General features: G+C 41.2%; 2 protein-coding genes across 3 annotated transcripts in view; one reads left to right on the top strand and one right to left on the bottom strand.

The window, feature by feature from the left end:
- Positions 1-20677, bottom strand: part of LOC126998332 (vitellogenin receptor-like) — a 38932-nt gene that overhangs the window by 9669 nt on the left and 8586 nt on the right. Inside the window, exons 15-33 of the mRNA XM_050859828.1 lie at positions 20464-20585; positions 19134-19781; positions 18576-18689; positions 8875-9023; positions 6408-6557; positions 6150-6262; positions 5896-6027; positions 5400-5511; positions 5102-5227; positions 4822-4935; positions 3463-3594; positions 3030-3133; positions 2805-2919; positions 2477-2645; positions 2189-2387; positions 1447-1644; positions 1091-1217; positions 645-794; positions 5-115 (exon numbers count right to left, since the gene is read on the bottom strand). Coding sequence (XP_050715785.1) covers positions 5-115; positions 645-794; positions 1091-1217; positions 1447-1644; positions 2189-2387; positions 2477-2645; positions 2805-2919; positions 3030-3133; positions 3463-3594; positions 4822-4935; positions 5102-5227; positions 5400-5511; positions 5896-6027; positions 6150-6262; positions 6408-6557; positions 8875-9023; positions 18576-18689; positions 19134-19781; positions 20464-20585 — 3085 coding nt within the window. The remainder of the gene's footprint in view (positions 1-4; positions 116-644; positions 795-1090; positions 1218-1446; positions 1645-2188; positions 2388-2476; positions 2646-2804; positions 2920-3029; positions 3134-3462; positions 3595-4821; positions 4936-5101; positions 5228-5399; positions 5512-5895; positions 6028-6149; positions 6263-6407; positions 6558-8874; positions 9024-18575; positions 18690-19133; positions 19782-20463; positions 20586-20677) is intronic.
- Positions 10339-20677, top strand: part of LOC127002328 (zinc finger protein PLAGL1-like) — a 47154-nt gene continuing 36815 nt past the window's right edge. Inside the window, exons 1-3 of one of the 2 annotated variants that reach the window (XM_050868176.1) lie at positions 10339-10758; positions 12535-12678; positions 12885-12996. The gene's annotated coding sequence lies outside the window, so the exon portion shown is untranslated. The remainder of the gene's footprint in view (positions 10759-12534; positions 12679-12884; positions 12997-20677) is intronic. The other variant, XM_050868183.1, reaches the window with a different exon arrangement.

Here is a 20677-nt window from a genome sequence, read left to right as displayed (position 1 = left end):
TTACCAAAAGCCATTCTACGAGCCACAGTATTATCCACAAGAATGGTAGCATAACTTGTCTTCATGTTGATAGAGTAAATCTTTTCATCATATTGATCACTCACAAACACCAAGTCTGCAGAAAGATTAAATTTACTCTAGCATTGCTTCAGAAGCAAACTGCCTTGAGCCATGGGGAATGCAGACAACCTCTCATCACAAGAGGCAGTGTTCAAATATCTGGGGGTAAAGTATATATTTCATACCTCTGCAATTTAAACTGGGTTTTGAGTAGTAAGCTGCATTACAAGAGTGGCAGCAGCATTGAAACTTTAAAATCAACAATATTAGTGATGAAAAGATACCATAATTACCATAATTACATAAAGAACAAAACCTGAAGAGCAAACACTAATGAACTGACAAGATAAAACATTCAATAATGCCAAAATGTGAGTTATCTTTTTGATTATAAGCAATGATACCTAAACACACTATTCATTTATATGCAGTTATTATGAGCAAACACATACAAATGGAAGCTCCGGTGAAACCCATTCATGCAACAGAAAACAGTTACAAAATTTAGAAACTGGCGAAACAAAATTACCTCTAAATATCAATGCAGCAGGACACTTTTAGTAGGAAATAAGTCCTCAACCAACCTTGTCCTGGGAAGTATTCCACATCCCCGATATCTCCAAGCAGAAGGTTGGGCATCCAGGCTTGTATGTCTGAGCGACCATAATGATGAGGAGACAGCCAGTACATTTTTTTAAAGCTGTTAACAAGCACATAAATCCGATCTGGGTTATCTAGGGAGAAAGAATGGCCATTAGTATATATTTATACTATACTTTTTTTTTTTGGCAATTCAGTAAAACTAGGAGGCACATCAATAAAGCAATAAATGGAGACATACCAATTCAGTAGTGTCGAAATATAGGTACTAAATGGGGGTTCATTGATGAAGTGGTACAAAGGTGAAGGGAACAGAGGAAAATGGTTGCCCTTAAATACATATACCCTCAAGGCTTTGCAGATACTTAGATAGTACATAAATACATATAAATTAGAAATATTACTTGAAGGGAAGACTACTCAACCCTACCTATACACGTGTGATTGTCTTGAGCAAGGTGCAAGATTCCATTAGGACAGGCACAAGTGTAGCCAGCAGGGTTAGGGGAGAGAAGGCACAGGTGACTGCACTGAGCACTGCTGCATGGGTTGTCAACCTGCACAGAATAGGTAGATTTAAAACATTCCCAAAGCTATCCTTCCATCGGGTGGTCGAGACACACTAAATCTACATTAATTTCCCTATTTTGTGACCCAAGATAAACCAATTTTTTAGAACTGAGAAGCTACAGTTGACAGACTGAAATTAGACAGAACAGGAATTTTGATATGAATAAAAAATGAGGAATCCTCATTGCCATACAGCAATTCTTCAAACTGACTTACTCTCTCCATCATGGCAGGGTGATACAGAACGAGTCCAAAGTATTTCCGTTTGGAGATTCCTTTCAGCTCTGTCCTAACGTGTTTGCCGTCTCTCTTGATGCAAGAGACTACGTGGGACTGAGACCAGTCAGTCCAATACAGGCGATCTTCCCACAGCGCCATGGAGAAAGGATGCTTGAGTGTAGCCAGGTGCAGGCTCTGACACAGGAAGCCATTAGATATTACAAAGGAGAGCTCAACACTGTTATTGGGCAAACAAGATGAAGCAATTTGCTTGAAAATGACTGTACTAACTAGATAGTTCTTAAATAATGACAGGGCATGAACAACCCCCTATTTTGTTAGAGGTTCTGTCCCATCAAACTAAAGTAATAAAAGAGCTAAATAGTGTATTCCAAGCAACAAGCAGGCTATCAATATGAAATTCCAGTGTTAGAATTTTTTTTATCTGTATGGCCCAAACTAACTATTTTTAAACAACTGTCACAGAACACGTTACAACAACCCTGTCTAAAGCATCTCCCGTCTTGCCTTCTACCACACCCTCTCCTTATAACTTTAGGGCTGGTGCTCACTGCGTAACACTGCCCTCGTTCACTAAGTCAAGAGACACTACACAGTCTGAAAATTGATTGCATACCAGACCAGTTTGGGTAGAGCGTGAGTTGGTGGCAAACTTGGATGATCTCACGCAAAAACAATTACGCACCATCAGCAGAAAATAATAATTAGCAGCCATTACCTTGCGGTTCGAGCCATCCAGCCTGACACTGTGCGCCTCGTCGGAGTGGGCGTCGAGCCAGTACAGGCGGTCAGCGGGCGGGTCGAGGGCCAGGGCGTTGGGCCACACCAGGCCATCCTGCACCAGCACCGTGGGGTTCGAGCCGTCCATCCCGGCCTTGCCTATGTTGCCGTGCTTCACGTCCGTCCAGTACATGTGTCTGGAACAAGAGAGTACAACCTTACAGGCTTCCATTCTATAATCTCCAAAAACAACTTTCCCAACTCAACAAATAAACTCTTTACTCACCTATGCAACATATCAAGTTGAACTGTTCTGGGATGGCCGAGGTGTTTCAGCACCGGGTGACATGCAGTGCCTTCCAGGTTACACGCCAGAATGTGGAACATGCGGAGATCGGCAATGTACAAATTCCTAGCTATCCAATCCACGGCCAGACCTTCTGCCATTATTATACCTGTACGTAGTCGGATAGCAGAGGAGAGTCACGCCAGCCATGGAGGATATCAGGGAATGCTAAACGAGATGCATTACACGGAGGTAAATTGATGAAAAGAAAATAGAACTACGGGAAATTTTAAATATGAAGTCACGAGAAAACTTATGGAACACCTACCCTGATCCAAAAGCGTTGTGGGCACGGTGTTCGCTATCATCGGCGCTTTCAGGATTCTTCCGTTAGTGCCCCAGAACACACTCCTTGTCACCGGATCATAGGCCAAACCCACAATCTGGAGGTCATACATTCATGCACTAACAAAGAGTAACCCGAAATCATTATTATATTAACTAAAACTTGACACACAACGTGTAACTGATACGATCAGTGGAGTTCACTCACAGATTCGTTCCTTCCAGAATATATCTGCGTGTAGCGGGACCCATCCAGGAACAGCTGTCGAATACTTCCCCTTTGCGCTACCAGAAGGAAGGCGTTGCCAGGCTCTGGGGACGAAGGTTATGGTTGGATAAGGCTGTAATTAGCAAAACTTTCCATAACAGGGTATTTTTCGTGCTAGACCCCTCTATTACGATATCACAACTAACCACGGCCGTTCTGTAACAAAGACACTTTTTGCTTTGTGGTTCCCGGGTCGGTGCGCTAAATGAGTGGGTCATTATGAAACCTTGCCCATTAATTTTCCTGAGCAGTGATTAAGAAAGCGCACGGGAAATAACTGTAGCCTAGTCCTTGTGAGAGGCTTTGAAACAAGAGCCTGCGATTACTTTACATTAAGACAAAAACTACGTAAAAATGAAACTTGAAAACATACGCTTGTGCTTGCAGGTGACACCGTCTTCCTGGAGTGTGTAGGTACTCTCGCAGGAGCACCTGAAGCTGCCATTAGTGTTTTCACAGAAATGATCACATACCAGCGTATACTGCCTCTCACATTCGTTTTCATCTGTGAAAAAAAAATACTATATACTTCAATTACTGTCAAAAAGTCATAATCATGCGGTATGTCCTTAACTCAAAATCTCTAACTGGAAACTTCATATCTCATCTCTTACTAAATGCAGCTTCCTCTTGGCTGTGCGTTCTGTACCGTCTCCGCCAGTTCTTCTCCCCCGCAGTTGCAATCCATTTACAGGAGCCTTGTCCGCCCTCATATGGAGTATGCATCTCATGTGTGGGGGGGGTCCACTCACACAGCTCTCCTTGACAGAGTGGAGTCAAAGGCTCTTCGTCTCATCAACTCGGCTCCTCATACTGATAGTCTTCTACCTCTCAAATTCCGCCGCCATGTTGCATCTCTATTTTCTATAGAGATGTTCATGCTGGCTGCTCTTTTGAACTTGCTAACTGCATGCCTCCCCCCCCTCCCGCTGCACACGTCTTTCTACTCATGCTCATCCCTATACTGTCCAAACCCCTTATGCAACAGTTAACCAGCATCTTCACTCTTTCATCCCTCACGCTGGTAAACTCTGGAACAATCTTCCTTCATCTATATTTCCTCCTGCCTACGACTTGAACTCTTTCAAGAGGAGGGTATCAGGACACCTCTTCGCCCGAAATTGACCTCTCTTTTTGGACACTCCTTTGATCTCTATTCAGGAGCAGCGAGTAGCGAGCTTTTTTATATATATTTTTCTTTACGCCCTTGAACTGTCTCCTTAGCTGTAAAAAAAAAAAAAAAATGTTGCGCTTCGCTTGTTAAGTTTTGGTCTTCGATTCCGATTCCATAGTGCTTTAATCATCCCTCAACAAAATTAAGACCGATACGCAGGCTACCCACAGCTGTCTCTGCCTGATGCTCTTACTTTTGATCCTCGGCCAACTCATAAAAGGAAATAAAAACTTTCAAGTTGTGTAGACGTACTCCCTAGGCTCGACAAGACACCCACGCATTCATAGGTAGGCCGCTTAAAAAGGAAGTACCAGCCAATACTTACTATTTTTTTTTCAATTTTTTGGAGAGAGTTTCTGCGGGAGAGATCGAGTTTCTGCGACTTACGCTAGCATCAAAATGGTCTCGTGCCTAGCATCAAAATGGTCTCGTGCCCAATACACAGCTTTTTGAAGCATCGGTTGATATTTATTCAAAGTTAAAATGGAACTTAAATTGAAGCTACAGTATGAATGGGCAACAACAACACTTACAAGTCACTCCGATACAAAGACTCACCTGTACAAGTCACTAAATCACTCTGCAATGTTAAGCCTTTCTTGCAGGAACAATGGGGCCCCTTCGGCGTCGGGTAACACAGGTCCGTGCAGTTGTTAGCCTTGCACTTCGAAGCTGGAGATATATAATAAAATGAGAGAAGGTCCAGTCCTAGATAGGTCTGCCCGGTCTTAGATTTGTTGACACATTTTCACTTATAAAATTTACTTTCTCACATTCTTGCCAGCATAAATATTAAGCCTAACGAACGTCCAACGCTTCGCCCAATGCTTCGTCTCACCGCACGCTTTTCCCTCGTCGCTGCCGTCCTCGCAGTCCTTCGTGTCGTCGCACACCTTTTTTGCAGGTACACAGTCCCCAGACTCACACTGGTAAAAGCCAGGGATCTTGTGGCAGTGTGACTTTCCTGCCGGAGAACGATAAAAGTGGCAATGGTAACCAAACTAGATAATGCTACTAACAAATAGCGCGATCTTCACTGGTAAGATTTGGATGAGCAGGTAAAAGTTTAAGATGCATATATACAATCTAAAGGTAAACGAGACTAGTAAAAACTGACAAATTTACTATTTACTGACCGCAGTTTTCTTCGTCTTCCTCACCATCGCAGTCCTTTACGCCATCACACAAACTAGAAGGGGCGACACACTTCCCACTGCGACACTTGAACTGACTGACGGGGCATTTTACCTGCCGGGAAAAGCGAAAAGTTAGTATCAACCTAGTTTTATTTGCAGTTTCATCACTTGCAAAAAGTCCCTGCAAAGTTCTCAAGTCTTCAGTCACTTCTTATTGCGAATTGTTGTGACTCGATGCGACAACAATATTTGGTCAAGTATTCATTGCACAAACGCATGACACTTGTAACTAAAAAACAGTCATCTTCCCCCAAACCCTTCCGCTTACTACCTCCCCCCCCTCCCTGCCCCTTCTCGCGTTGATCATCCCTTATCTCTAGTTCACCGTAGTCTAATGCAACTCATGGGTAATACGATTGTAAAATCCTTGAATTATGTATAAAAGACTACATTAATAACACCTCGCCTATTATCCCTCCCTCAGTTGTAAACTCACCTCACAACCGCGTTCGTCAGATTTATCACCGCAGTCATCAGTGGTGTCGCAATGCCAAGATATAGGAATACACTTCCCGTTGTCACAGGGAAAGGTGTCGTTCTTACACTTTCCAGATTTGGTTGTCTGCACCTATCATAGGATAAGAAACAAATATATACATCTGTACCTTGACGATTATATGGAATTAAAATGTATCTCACTGTCAAATTAAGTAAGTATCGAAAGACTGATTGAAATAACTTTAACCGTACCTGGCAGTCCTCGTCAGAACCGTCTGGGCAATCACGACTGTTGTCACAAACGAAGTTCTTAGAAATGCACATTCCATCGAGACACTGGACCATAAACATAGAGTTACAGGAACCTGAAAACAGAACGGAGTAATCTTTTAATTTATAATTATAGCCCATGCTGCGGGTGTTTTTCCAAGTAATAATATCCACATCCATCGCAATTTATCAATGTAGCGGACTATCGAGGACCGAGGTAACGTCCGAGTATTAACTTGCCCTGAGTGAGAACATGAGATGGAGGCTTTGGAATGGCCACGTCCTGGTGTGGATCTCTGCCTTCTCCCTCCCGCACCGCCCGATGGTCACGGGATGCTGGTGTCTTGGTGCTCCCATTGGCAGGATGGGGCTCCGGGTAATGCTCAGCATCTGTAAATAACTTAGTGCATATGTAACGTAACCAACTAATTTTTCAAAACCAATTAATTAGTTCACATAGTAAGGAAGCAAAAAAAACTGTGCTAAATAGCGTCCTCGGGACCGTGAAAAAAAAAATTCATAAATGTTAAAAGCCTACAAAACTGATGAATATATAGGGAGTGCTAATGTTCGAAAATTCTAACACCGAAAACATGTAAAGACTCCAAACCTCCGAAACAAGATTCGAGAAAACTCACGAACCACCGGAATTACTAAGCGCAATGGAACGACCCTTTGTGATCCGAGAGGGAAGTGTCTCTGGCGGCTCCCCTACTTGCATGGGCGTCCGCAGGGGGGGGCAAGGGGGGGCATTTGCCCCCCCCCTGGAAAATAAAAAAAATTGAAAAAATTACATGTATGAATAATGTAGTTGTAAAATAATTTTTCCGAAATATTTGTTTTTCTTCAATTTTCTCTACCGGAGAAAATGTAACTGAGCTACTCTGTCAGATGAAAAAGTGCCACCATTTTGCATCTAAGCTCTTTCCTGGGAGCAAAATTTTTTCCAACGGGGAGGGGGACACCCCCTCCCCTCAGACCCCTCCCCCAGGACAGCAATCTCAGGAGTCAGGACAACATTGCCCCCCCCTGCATTTTTTTTCTGCGGACGCCCATGCCTACTTGAGCTCGATACAAGAACACCGTTACGATAATGATCATAAAAAAAGGTTGACCCGCTCCTTTGGTTGACCTGCTAGCTCCTTTACCTCTTTCCTCAGTGACTTCCCTTCCCTGGGGCTCAAACATGGGCGAATTCGGATAATTTTATGAAAATAAGGCCACTTACATGTTACCTAGAACCACCATCATGGACCGTTTACCGTTGAGGAGGTTTCAGGCCCTGCCCCGCCGCTGGTGCAGCGCTCTACGAGGCCCGTCAACAATTACAACGTTAGCCTCAATAATAGTCTTCGATGCACTTTTTCTCAAACATCGTAGTAATAAGTGAGTGAGTGACTTAATTTCTTTCACGAATAATATCACATAACCATTAGTTCAGTTTTCATGTCTAATATTTTCATAATAGTATCACAATTAAATATATTATCCAACGATTATTTCCCATACACTGAACATCCATCACACACAATTTATCGTCGAGTACAGACACTAATTAATAGCCATGATCGGTCATGTTACGAATTCTCGCAATTTCAGTCTGGAGAACTAAACAACACTGGTCATTCGCCGAGTGGTTGATTTCAGGCTTCTTGTACCTCACACAGTTTATGCATTTCTTCTCAGCCATGGTGCACTCCTGTGATTTATGATTGGCAGCGCATTTGAAACAATTTGGGGCGTCTCCATCGTCTTGGCAGTGCAGCTGGCCTCAAGATGACCATATCTCTGACTATGATAGCATATAATTGCGAGGTATCTGTCTCTTACTGTGTATATTCCCCATTCTAATTTTAACTTTTCGTGATTCTTGTGAATCGCTCCTTTATTTTTTCCTTGGTCTTCTCTTTATGCACATTGCATATCATGATCTTTGGTTTCATCTTCCAAATACTCTTGGTACTAATTTGCTCAACAGACTCCCAATTTTTTTTTAGCAAAGTTCATGACAATATTACCTCCATTAGTGAATCGAATCAGTTATTTGAATGCCATTCAATGCCTGGGAGACTGCATCCTTCATTTCTGTTGCCTTCTTTTCCTGTGTATAAGCCTTAACGACCAGAATATTCTTCTTAACTTTCCTCTTGCGCTTGGTGACCTCAGCCCAAGTTGCACCTGCTGACTCCGCATGCTCGGCCCGCTGCAAAGCGTCAACCACCTCATGAGCCACCTCACCCAGCTCCTTCACGCTCACAGCTCGTGACTCAACTTATTGTTTTACTTCTAATATTTCCTTAGATAATTCTTGCTTGAATTCATCCATTTTTTCCACAATTTTGGTAGCCAGAGATGCTTTATGAACGCATGGGTTGCAAAACCAATTTATTTTAGGTATGTTAATTCCAGACAGATGAGCACACTTCCAATGATACCATTTAGGGCACAGACAACATCCTATCCACTTATCGCCTGTGGGATCAACACAAACTTAACAGAAATCCCCCAAGCTCTTGGCTCGGCCAGCCATGAACCTCTTCATACAAAGTTTAATACAGCTGTAGCTTAAACTGATCGATGCTCCTCACTGCGCTACTTATAAACCTAAACTCTGAACTTAGCTCACATCAACGTCCTCCAAGTGACACGAACTCATCAATTTACTCGAATTGATGACAACAACCACAAATAACAATCAATCACTCACCTGCTATGGCATTGCCAACAGGTGGTACGTCGATGGAGACTACGGTGGACAACGCCAACAATACCAAGTGCAAACCAAACGGATATATAAAGGTACGGGAGTTCATGGCGGTGATCGCACAGCAATCCAGTGCCCACGTAGCTCTGACGGTCTACAGGGCTTCGCACCCCCCTCCTTATATCGTATGGAAGAAAACGGACTTGGCCGATAGGCTAACAATAGGAAGGAAAATGCTTAACACCGAGCTGGCAACTCGGTTTGTGTCTGCATCCAGCCGCTAGGTGTCTGCTTTATTAAACTGCCTTGTAGCCATGTACGTGTGTGTGTGTGTGTGTGTGTGTGTGTTCTTTCTTTTTGGCCATCATTTACTTATTCGTTTTGCTCTTCTTGTTGTATTTTTAACATTATATAAGCACAACACACTCTCAAAATAACACCAAACTATTTAAAGAGCTCCTAATAAAAAAAAGGAGGTAAGCAGGAAGGGATGGGAGTGCTCTTGGAAAAGCTGTTCATTCATACCAAGGAGATTCACACTCGGGCTCGTTGGTCAAGCAATAGGTTATTGTCATAAGTGGAAATGAGATATCGATATATATTTTAACACTACAAACGAAGCAGCTAGTCAGACGCTATAGGGGATGATTAGGATAATATACAATAAATGGAATATATTCGAGGCAATAAAGCGGAATAGTCAATGGGTGTGAAGTGAAATTCATATCGGAGGAGACGAAACGAGTAGTTCTCTCTCTCTCTCTCTCTCTCTCTCTCTTCTTTTATTTAGCTATTGTATTCATTCTTGCACTGTTTATATCCGAAACTGAGTTATGATAGAGTGGTGCCAAGGAAAAACAAAAAGTCCAGGGGGATAATTATAATATAGCTAGACCTAAGGCGGGATGAAAGACCTGTACACATCGTTGATACCTAGAGTTGGTTTAGGTCAATGTTTTTGTGAATGGAGTTTCGAAGATATAGTGGGGTCAGAGGGCAATAGATCAACGATGGTATAAACTGTGTGTGTGTAATAATAATAATAATAATAATAATAATAATAATAATAATAATAATAATAATAATAATAATAATAATAATAATAATAAACGGTTTAATGCATGAAGTACCAGACAGCCCTAGAGCTGAAAATATACATCAATGGAAGATGAAATAAAATGAATGAGGCAAATGAACAAAGTAGTATGATTGAAAATAAAAAGGAAAAAAAGAAATAACAATAATATAGCAATAATCATAGCAAAGATGATAATAATAATCATGATAATAATAATCATGATAATAATAATAATAATAATAATAATAATAATAATAATAATAATAATAATGATAACAATAATAATAATAATAATAATAATAATAATAATTATAACAACAACAATAAGTACTAATGAAAAATATTTACAAAACATACAAATACTGCTGCTCTTAATTTGCATTGTTGATATACTTGACCATCATGGGCACGGCGCTGTTCTTATAGCGGTCAGTCCGTGCCCGTATCGGGGCAATAATGCTGTGGTGTCTCATTGAGTGCTGAGGGCGGTTCACTGCGGGTGGGAGGATGTGTCTGTGTCTGGGCTGGTTGAGAAGCTTGATTGCGAACCGGTGTAGTAGAGTCTCGTGACGGTGTTGTAGGCTGGTGAGATGGAGGGAGTCGAGGGCGTCCTGGTAGCTGGTGTAGTGAGGGCCCAGGATGATTTTGCAGGCTCGCTTCTGGACTCGTTCAAGTTGGCGGCGCTGCGTGATGTTGATGGAGGAAGACCACGCTGGGGACGCGTATGTCAGTTTGGGGAGGATGAACGAGGAGTACACGCTAGCCAGCGCACACTCAGGAGCCCCCAGCGTTTTGAGTCTCCTCAGCAGGTACAACTTGTAGGTGGCAGATCTGGTGAGATGGGAGACGTGCTCCTTCCATGTGAGCTTGCTGTCCAGGGTGACTCCAAGTAGTTTTGCAGATGTAACTACCGGAGGGAGTGTCGTTGATGGACACCACATGGGGGGGGGGGGGCAGAGGCAGAGTTGATGTGTAGGAGTGTAGTTTTGGTGTCGTTGATGGTGACCACGTTTTGTGTTGTCCATGTGTGTAGGTTGTGTAGTGTTTCCTGGAGGTGGGAATAATCTGGGTTGCTGATGTCGACTGTTACTCCCAATGTGGTGTCGTCCACGTACTTCCAGCGGTGGGGGGTGTGGGTCAGGGCGTCATTAATTAGAATAAGGAAGCACAAAGGGCCCATATTGGACCCCTGAGGTACCCCGCAAGTAAGGTGAAGAGGAGTGGAGGCCACTCCCTGAAATCTCACCACCTGTCTACGCTGGTGCAGGAAATCAGCCAGCCAGGAGACCAGGTTAGGGTTGTTATAGTAGGATATCAATGTATTATTATTATTTAATATCACCACGAATTAGGCATACAATTGTCAATGGAAAAACCCACGACAGATAGATCACGCCATCTTATAGGAATGTCGTCCGTCAGTGTTTACCGTCTCAGTTTTGTATACTTCGCACTCCGATGGTGCGTGGAGGTCACCTCGACATACGTGACCAATTGTAACAATTATTTTCCAACCTGTAACTCGCCACTCCTTCACGAGAGTCCGACTGACACACAACGACAGTCGCTCTCGCTCCGTCGCTTCTTGTACATAAAGGCTACGAATATAATTCGCCTTAAGGAAGCTGAAGTCTTAATCAACACCCTTTAAACGCCCCCCAACAAGCCCGTTACAGGGTGAAGCCCTAGGTTTATTGCTTTGTTGATGACTGTGGTATGGTGAACTAGGTCAAAAGCTTTTCGGGAATCAATAAAAGCGAGAGAAACTGATGTTTTGCGTTTTTCAAGAATTCTGTAGGCAAAGTCCAGGAGATTAATTAGGCAGTGTGTGGTGGAGGTTGACTTGATATTGCCGTACTGTTGTGGGTCTATGAGGGGAGCAAGGTGAGTCTAAGTCCACTTGAAAATGAAGGCTTTACACAGGAGGCTGGGAATGGGGGTGATAGAAATAGGCCTTAGGTCACTCAGTGATTGAGGGGTGGTGGTCTTGGGAATCGGAGTGACATATGCTGTTTTCCAGTCAGCAAGACACTGCCTTTGACGGAAGGAAGCGTTAAATATAGAGGCGAGGGGGGTGGCCAGCTCGGGGGCAAACTCCTGGTACAGTTTGATGGGGAGATCAGTGGGCGTGGTGGACCGCTTTGTCTTAAGTTGGCTTAGTGATGTGGCGACCTCATAGGCCTCAACCAAGGCCGTGGGGAGTGGTGATGGGGCGGGCAGGTAAGCTGGGAGTGAGGTCAGGTCCAGGTTGGGGAGGGACTGACAGATGGCCGAGAAGTGGAGATTGATGGCCTCGGCTGCTTCAGGTGGCGGGAGGTCAATAACAGATCATTTCATAGAGAAGTTACAGTCTTCTTTGCATTGTGAAAAAGGAACTACTTTGAGATTTTGAATATTTTCAATTTTCAGATCTATTGCAAATTAAATTTTAGTTAAAAAGGTAAAAGGTGATGTTGAATAGGACATGAAATTATAAAAAATTAGATGATCATTATTGGTGGTGTGAATGAATGGTGATGGTGGTGTTAAAGCTAAGAAGCATTAGAAAGATGATGTGTGAAACTCAAGTGATTTCTATTTTTCAGGGTGTGAGGATTGTCAAACAAGCCAAGAAGGGGATTGTCAGAAGCATGGTCCATTGAAAAAAGTGTCAGACACGGAAGTCTCTACTCGTGCCAGACGCTCCATACCACACATTCTTCAGCTGAAGGAAGAAGCTTCTTGTACTGGTATGAAAATTGGTTTTTGTATTTTGTCACTTGTAAATTGAGTCATAAAAGTTAGATAAATGGTAGTCATATAACCAATGTCTTTTCTTTAGGATGGGTAAAGGGGTTGTGGGGTTGCTGTAGTAGTGCATATGGTGGTAAGTAGCTAGCGGTTGGTTACTTTGGTGATTTCTTGAATGTTCTCACTAGTGGGATTTCTTTTACAGGTGTTTATGCTAAGAGATCACTGAGTAAAAGACTGCAGTTTGGTCCTCTGCAAGCCAAGAGAATCACTGCAGGCAACCAGCAGTTGGCACTTGAAGAAAAAATTAAGGAAAGGTAAATTTAAAGCACTTATTTGTTTTATCTCATCATCATCATCATTTCATCGATGTAGGGATGTAGTGATACCAAAATTTTGACCGATACTGATACCCCAATATTTGACCGATACCGATACCTGTGCACTGAGTTTTTTTATACAACAATTCCAGCAGCTAAAGGGCAATATCAAATGTTAAGAAAAAAAAAAAAGACCCACTACTTGATGTTCCACCATAGAAGAAAAAAAAGTAATCAGTGCTGGCCTGAAAAAAAAAGTTTCCATAGTCATGAATTTATTTTTATCAATTTTGTTATTAGTAAACTTAGGTCCCTTAAAGCCATGGGTAATAAAAATCAAATGAAAAAAAATAGTAATATAAAGTGGTACTATTTATTTGATTATACATGGAGTATGGATGTTTGCGAAAGGCAAATACTGTAATTTCTATAGTTATGGTACTATAACTTCCAAAAAGCAAAATTCGTTTGGTCAGTGTTAAAATCAATCCGTTCACTGAACGCAGCCAAAGGGCGCTGGCTAAATTCTGACAGGTTAACAGATACGTAGAAAGGCTAACTCGGAAGACGGAGCAGAATGTGAATGGTACGCGTATCAGACCAGTATTTGCGTCACCCACACACTACATGCTCAGAAGCTGAGAGAGAAAATGTTTAAATTGAATAATCAAATTCTTTTACATCTCCATTGAATTATTGTAAAAATTCCAGGATTATCGTTTTTTTTTTTTTTTACAACAAAGGAGGCAGCTCAAGGGCACACAAAAAAAGAAAACAATAATAAAAAAAAAGCCCGCTACTCGCTGCTCCTAAAAATAAACAAAAGAGGTGGCCGAAAGCAAGATCAAATACGGGAGGAGAGGTGTCCTGATACCCTCCTCTTGAAAGAGTTCAAGTCGTAGGCAGGAGGAAATACAGATGAAGGAAGATTGTTCCAGAGTTTACCAGCGTGAGGGATGAAAGAGTGAAGATGCTGGTTAACTCTTGCATAAGGGGTTTGGACAGTATAGGGATGAGCATGAGTTGAAAGTCGAGTGCAGCGGGGCCGCGGGAGGGGGGGAGGCATGCAGTTAGCAAGTTCAGAAGAGCAGTCAGCGTGGAAATATCGATAGAAGATAGAAAGAGAGGCAACATTGCGGCGGAATTTAAGAGGTAGAAGACTATCAGTATGAGGAGTCGAGTTGATGAGACGAAGAGCCTTAGCCTACACTCTGTCCAGAAGAGCTGTGTGAGTGGAGCCCCCCCACACATGAGATGCATACTCCATACGAGGGCGGACAAGGCCCCTATATATGGACAGCAACTGTGCAGGGGAGAAGAACTGGCGGAGACGGTACAGAACGCCCAGCCTCGAGGAAGCTGATTTAGTAAGAGATGAGATATGAAGTTTCCAGTTGAGATTTTGAGTTAAGGATAGACCGAGGATGTTTAATGTTGAGTATTATCGTTCAGGCGTTATTGTACATCGTACAAACGGTCGGATTTCCGTATTTGTGCGATAATTATTGTACTGACAACGCTGATGAGGCAAGTGGAGGGGCTCCGCCAATCCCGCGCCGAAGCTACTAAATCTGTATTGTACGCGTCTGTGGTACCAAAGGCTGAAGTGTATTCTAAGTATTATATACTTGTATTCAAAGTAATATGAATCTTATCGCTTAAAGTTATGAAAATTAAATCGCGGGAAATTCCAAACTATGTCGTATCATGATACAAGATTATTACACTTTTCTAATATTTTTTCAAAAATTTAGAAAATCCAATTTCTGTTCAACAAAATGATTTGCAACGAGTGACATGCGACAAACAAAACTCCTTTAAGTATCGGTAGTATCGGCAGAAAATCAGCCGATACCGATACTCGTAAAATGTGCCGATACCACCGATACCAATACCGATACATCGGTACACCCCTACATCGATGCCTGCTCCTAGGAGCTCCCACCAGGGGATGGCCACGGCAGAAGAGTTTCCAACTTTCTCTATCCAGACACTCCCTCCTTGCCTGCTCAAAGTTATTGCATTTTTCAATTAATTATTTGTTTCTCCAGGGATTCTAGCACATGAATTTTTCAACTAACCTATATATGTATTTTGGATATGGTAAATCTTTGCCTCTTTTAAGAAAATGATACTAGATACATATTTAAATAAATTGTATCAAGTCCACATAACTCCTATATACAAACTAATAAAGTATCAGTATCAGCTTTAAGGTCTGCATTTATTATTATTTTATAACAAATAATAACCTTATCATCATCATCATGGTTATCATTGTCATTATTATTATAATTGTTACAGTAGGAATACATTTTTTTAATTGGAAATGAAAATTATTGTTGCTTACTACATAACTGGATTTTTGTGTGTTGATTGGTTGTTAGTCTTGTTGAAGGAGGCAGGGGTGATAAGATTGGAGTATTCGAGAACAGATTTACTGGCAGAAGCATAGCAACATTTGCCATGGCATGTCTTTTAACTGATTTAATCACATACATGAAGAAGTTATAGAGGCAAGTCAAGTGTGCAGTTACTTGCTGTTATATTTGCAGGTCTTTGGTAGTTGCCCATATTATTTATTTGTTGCCTTGCCATTAGCTTGCTTGGTAACACGCATTCAGCTTCCTTATCATCATCATCAGCCATTTATACTCCACTGGAGGACAAAGGTCTTCTCCAAAGTTCTCAACCTTTCTTTGTGTGATATTAGTGCATTTCATTCAAATCCAGCAAATACTCAACTTTCATCTCTCCACCTGGTCCTTTGCCAGCTGTAACTTTCGTAGTTTCTGAGTTACTGTTCTGTTTCTGTCATTGGACATATGTTCTCAGTTTTATGCATGATATGACCTACTCAAATCCTTTTTCAATTTTTAATAGTAACTGAAGTATTTTCAACCTTAGTCAGTTTTTTTAATCCATTATGTATCACCATTAATTTTACATAAAAAGTTTGATGGTGAGGCTTGGTAACACCACTGGATGTGGCCATTTTGGACATGAGTTGACATGATGCTAACACAGGCTGATGGGACAAGTGATGTGGCAGTGTCATGGCAATGTTTTGGACATGCTTTTGGCTGACATGGCCTGACATGGCGATTGGGATGGCATTAGCTGCAGCAAAAAAAAAAAAAATCCCACATCAACCAGTAACAGGGCAATTTTTTCTAATGTGGGTTGACGTGGACCCCTAACATCATAGTGGGATGTGGACTGTAGTTTTCCAGTAAGAAATGTGTTCTATACAAGCTTATTGTCTCTTGTTGCAGGTTTGGTGTTGTTTACAAGATTGTGAGTAAAGAGAGTGAGACCTTACTTCTGGACACTCAGCAAGAGGAGCTCAGTAATTGGATGATTTTTGTGCGGCCAGCCGAGAAAAAAGCGGAGCAGAATTTAGTAGCATTTCAGTATAAAGGATATATATATTTTGCAACAATCAAGGTGTGTATGATTTCAGTAGTCCTTTGGAATGACATGAGCAGATGTATGGTCTTGTTATATGTGCAGTGAGGGGGTTGTGAGAGTGATATTCACTCATCTAGTTGTTGAGGAATTCTGGTTAGATGAATAATGACTTTATATAACAAAGACATTCATTAAGCTAATAAATGTTTATGTATTTGCTGTTGGTCTAGTAAATCATTGAGGATTAAATGTAACCATTTGTTGAGTTATGTGATATTCTTAAAGACTATATTGAAATTCATATTACAATGTTCAAAATGTACTTTGCAGATGAACCAGTTCGTGAAAGTAAATTTCAGCAAACCTTATATGTTCCAAACCATAATCATAATGCCTAACTTTCTATCCATAGATTAGCTACCATAAGTCAAACTTAATCTGCATATGGCAAGACCTACTTATGCATTACTTTATTTATTTTTAATTAATTTTGATTGGAAGCCTGATTTGATAATGTGTTGTGATTGATTAGTATTTTTATTCTTGTTTCAAAATTTCACACATGCCTTATTTTTCCCATTAATTGGCTACCCACCAGTGGAGGAACGCCAGGGTATTCTTGATATCCACAATAGAGTAAATGTATCAGTACAAGTGATATGAAGCCATGTCATAGGAGTTATGAGTTATGAGACTATTGCCTCTTGTAGTCTCCTTATATCCTTGTGTATATATGAAAATTGAGAACCTTAACTTGAAAAGTCTGAATTTGTATGTTTCACTGCGACAAAATTGGTTGGTAAAATTGATGACATACTGTTTCCACAAAATTAAAAAAATTTCTAAAACGAAAACAATCTCAGTCCCCATCTGGTGAATGAATATTTCAAAATACATAGAGAAGAGAACAAATATAATGCTAAGACAAACCCAGATTATTCTTCAGATTTGTAAGCAACAAAATAGAGCAAGATACTACTTACTAAGACTAAGGGTGGATGCTGCAATATTTGAGAAAATGGAATAAGGAAGAAATGTATGAAGTCATGAAGGAAATACTGCAAACATTCTGTGCAGCAGAAGGAAATTTAACCCTTTTCATCCGTGACACAAACGTCAGCGTAACAGCATGGAAAGGGTCAAGAGGAAATGGAAGAGGATTAATCCTCCTTTAAACCTCTCAATCCTCCTCTAAATTCCTCTTAATCCTCTTCCATTAAGAGGAAATGGAAGAAGATCAAGAGGTTTAGAAGAGGACTAACCTTTTCCATATGGTGACGCTGTCGGACGCCGACGTCGGCATCGCCGAAGTGAAGGGGTTAATAGACCCAAGCACAAACTGATACACATTAGACAGGGAGAGGTAATTGTTGATCAGACCGAGATTTTTATGTTGGTGACAATCTTGTAAGAAAGGCAATCAGACCACATGAGACAGCTGCATTAGTTTTGAAGGAGAATATAGAGCAACTGCTTGAATTAGTGTGTAATATTATGCAGATATCTTTGGACTATGAATAGGTGCCACAAGTCTGGAAGAGAGCAAACTTAGTATCTGTCTACTGAAGTGGTGATAAAGAAGACAATTAACTACAGGTTGGTTTACTAGTGCAGTATATAGGCTGTGCAGTAAGATTATAAAGAATAGATGAGCTTGGCTCCCGGAAGAAAGTTTTATTATAAAAGAATGGTAATTTGGAGTCTGAGGTGAATCATTGGATTTCAGACTTCCTGAGCATAGGACTGGATATTATGCAGGAGAGAGAAGGATGGGTTTTCATCTATCTAGATCTGAGAACAGCCTTTGCTAGAGTGCCACATAAGAGACTCCTTTGGAAACTAAAATCATGTGGGGTAGTGTAAGGGAAGAGCAGATGGAGAGGTACTTTACAGGAAGACAGATGAGAGTGGTTATAAGGATAAGGTGTCCTCGTTGAAGACTGCAAGAAGTGAAGTTCCACAAGGTTCAGTGTTGGCGATAACATACCAGATAGGTTGACAGGTTATGTAAATATATTTGCAGATGGTGGCAAACTTATGACAGCATCCAAATACAGCTACAAGAGCATTTCCTATGTATACACAAGGCACCGAAGTGGAGGTACAAAAAAAAATACAAGAGGAGGACGGACAACAGAGTCACCTTGGAAAAATTAACCCAAAACTAATAATGTGAACCTAGAGTCTGGAGGTCAGTGGTGGTAGCAGTGGTGGGATTGGTGCAGTTCACCTCATCTGCACCATCTGGTTCACAATCTAGATGCCCATCACAAAGATACCTGCAGGAAAAAAAAGAAAAAAAAACGACATTTAACCACATAGCTACGGGGATCAAGTTTCTTAAAAGCCCCTCTTAGCGAGAATAATGAGAATAAATCATCACTCACGCAAACCATTTCATAATATAGATAAACGCATTTGTGATCAGTTTATGCATCATCTATTTTGAGAGGGTACATATCATGGCAAAAATTTGGCCCGTGGCTGGTACACGGTAAAGCCACAAATTTGGCCCGGCGCTGGTACCAGGTTAACATTATTTATACCAATGCTTTCTTACAATACACCATTCCTTTCTGAAAAAAAAAAAACATACCTCAAGCAAAAACTTGGGAATTATAGAAGACAATCACCTATTAATAGTATACTGTGTATTCACAAGACTTTCAAAATGAAGAAAATCACTTAAATAATCAAAGATGTAAACCCACACACAGACCTACCTGAGCGATATGCAGATTTGACTTGCAGGACACTGGAACTCTTCCCTTGTGCAATCTGAGCAGACATTGTGACTTTCATCCTCCCCACGTGGGCAGTCCTGCACACCGTTGCACCGCTGCTCGTGGCCAATGCATACCAAACCCGACGTGTGTGTGGAGAGACAGGGAATCTTACCCGCTGGGCAGACCCGGTTCCTCTGTCCCCCACACAATGACTCCTCCTCATCCTTTCCATCATCACAATCTTTCTTTCCATCACAGGTTGCATTATTGGCAATACATTTGTTATCACATGGATATTGGTCTGTAAAACATTTAATAGGACAGTTCTCTTCATCAGATCCATCAGGGCAGTCTTTGTCACCATCACATAACCACATCTTCCTGATGCATCGACCCTTCAGGCATCTCACTTGGCCAACTGGACAAGCAACATGTGTGCAGTTTGCCTCATCAGATTCATCTTCACAGTCAACATGATCATCACAAACAAATGGTTTGGGCAAACACCTGTCTGTGTCACACAAGTGGTCATCTGGACATTGTACAGGGGGCATAGTAGCAGAAGCTATTTTATCTGTTCCTTCATCATTGCTTTGACATCCTGCCTCATCGCTCTTATCACTGCAATCTGGACTCCCATCACATCTGAAAGAGTGGAGAGTCACCACCAAATCCTAGAAGCACTGGACTGAATGTAGTGATTAGTGGTGATGTACACCCTAATGAGAGTTATGGTAAACTAGATAGTGAAATCTCCTAGATACCATAACCCTAATGAGTTATGCCCAACTAGAAACAGTAAAATCTCCCAAACCCTAATGAGTTATGCCCAACTAGAAACAGTAAAATCTCCCAGAAAAAGACTTTCTGCACACATTAAATCACTGCACAAATGGAAAAAGTATCACTAGGCTATGCCCCAAACAAAGGTAAATTAATAAAAGCAATAGTACTATTTGGGTATTACTATTGCTGCAGGCACCTCAAACACAAGTAAGAACCACATTTAAATGGGCCAGGCACAGGGCAATGTACTAGTCTATAAAGGATAAAAGGTAATATTCTAAATCAATTGTCACTGAAAAACATGCTAATGTATTTAAACCAAGCTATAGGCTTACATATATGCACTTACCTAACTGAAAAACTAAATATAAAATTCTTGTAGCTATCAAAAAAATTTGAAAGGAGCAATGCTAAGAATATTGCAAAGGACTGCAGATCAAATACAATTAATAAAAGCACTGCAGGTTAAATAAAATTAATAAAAGCAATGTGGAACAGCAGTTATGTACGTATACAGATCTACTCTGGAGAACCAACATACCTCCACTTCAAGGGGATGCACCGTAAGGAGGAGACACACGTAAACAGGTGTTCTTCACACTGAACTTTCTCACACGTCTTTCCGTCACTTCCCAGTTGTGATGAAAACTGACACAGACAGACCTATAGAACAATTTTGAGAATACTAAAAAATGAATCTCCAACTTCCAAACACAAGGAAGAGGTAGTTTGTTTTGGCTACACACTTCTTCCCT

The sequence above is a fragment of the Eriocheir sinensis genome, chromosome 2 (genome assembly GCF_024679095.1).
Source record: "Eriocheir sinensis breed Jianghai 21 chromosome 2, ASM2467909v1, whole genome shotgun sequence".
Taxonomy (NCBI): Eukaryota; Metazoa; Arthropoda; class Malacostraca; order Decapoda; family Varunidae; genus Eriocheir; species Eriocheir sinensis.
This window is presented reverse-complemented; position numbering and strand designations above follow the sequence as displayed.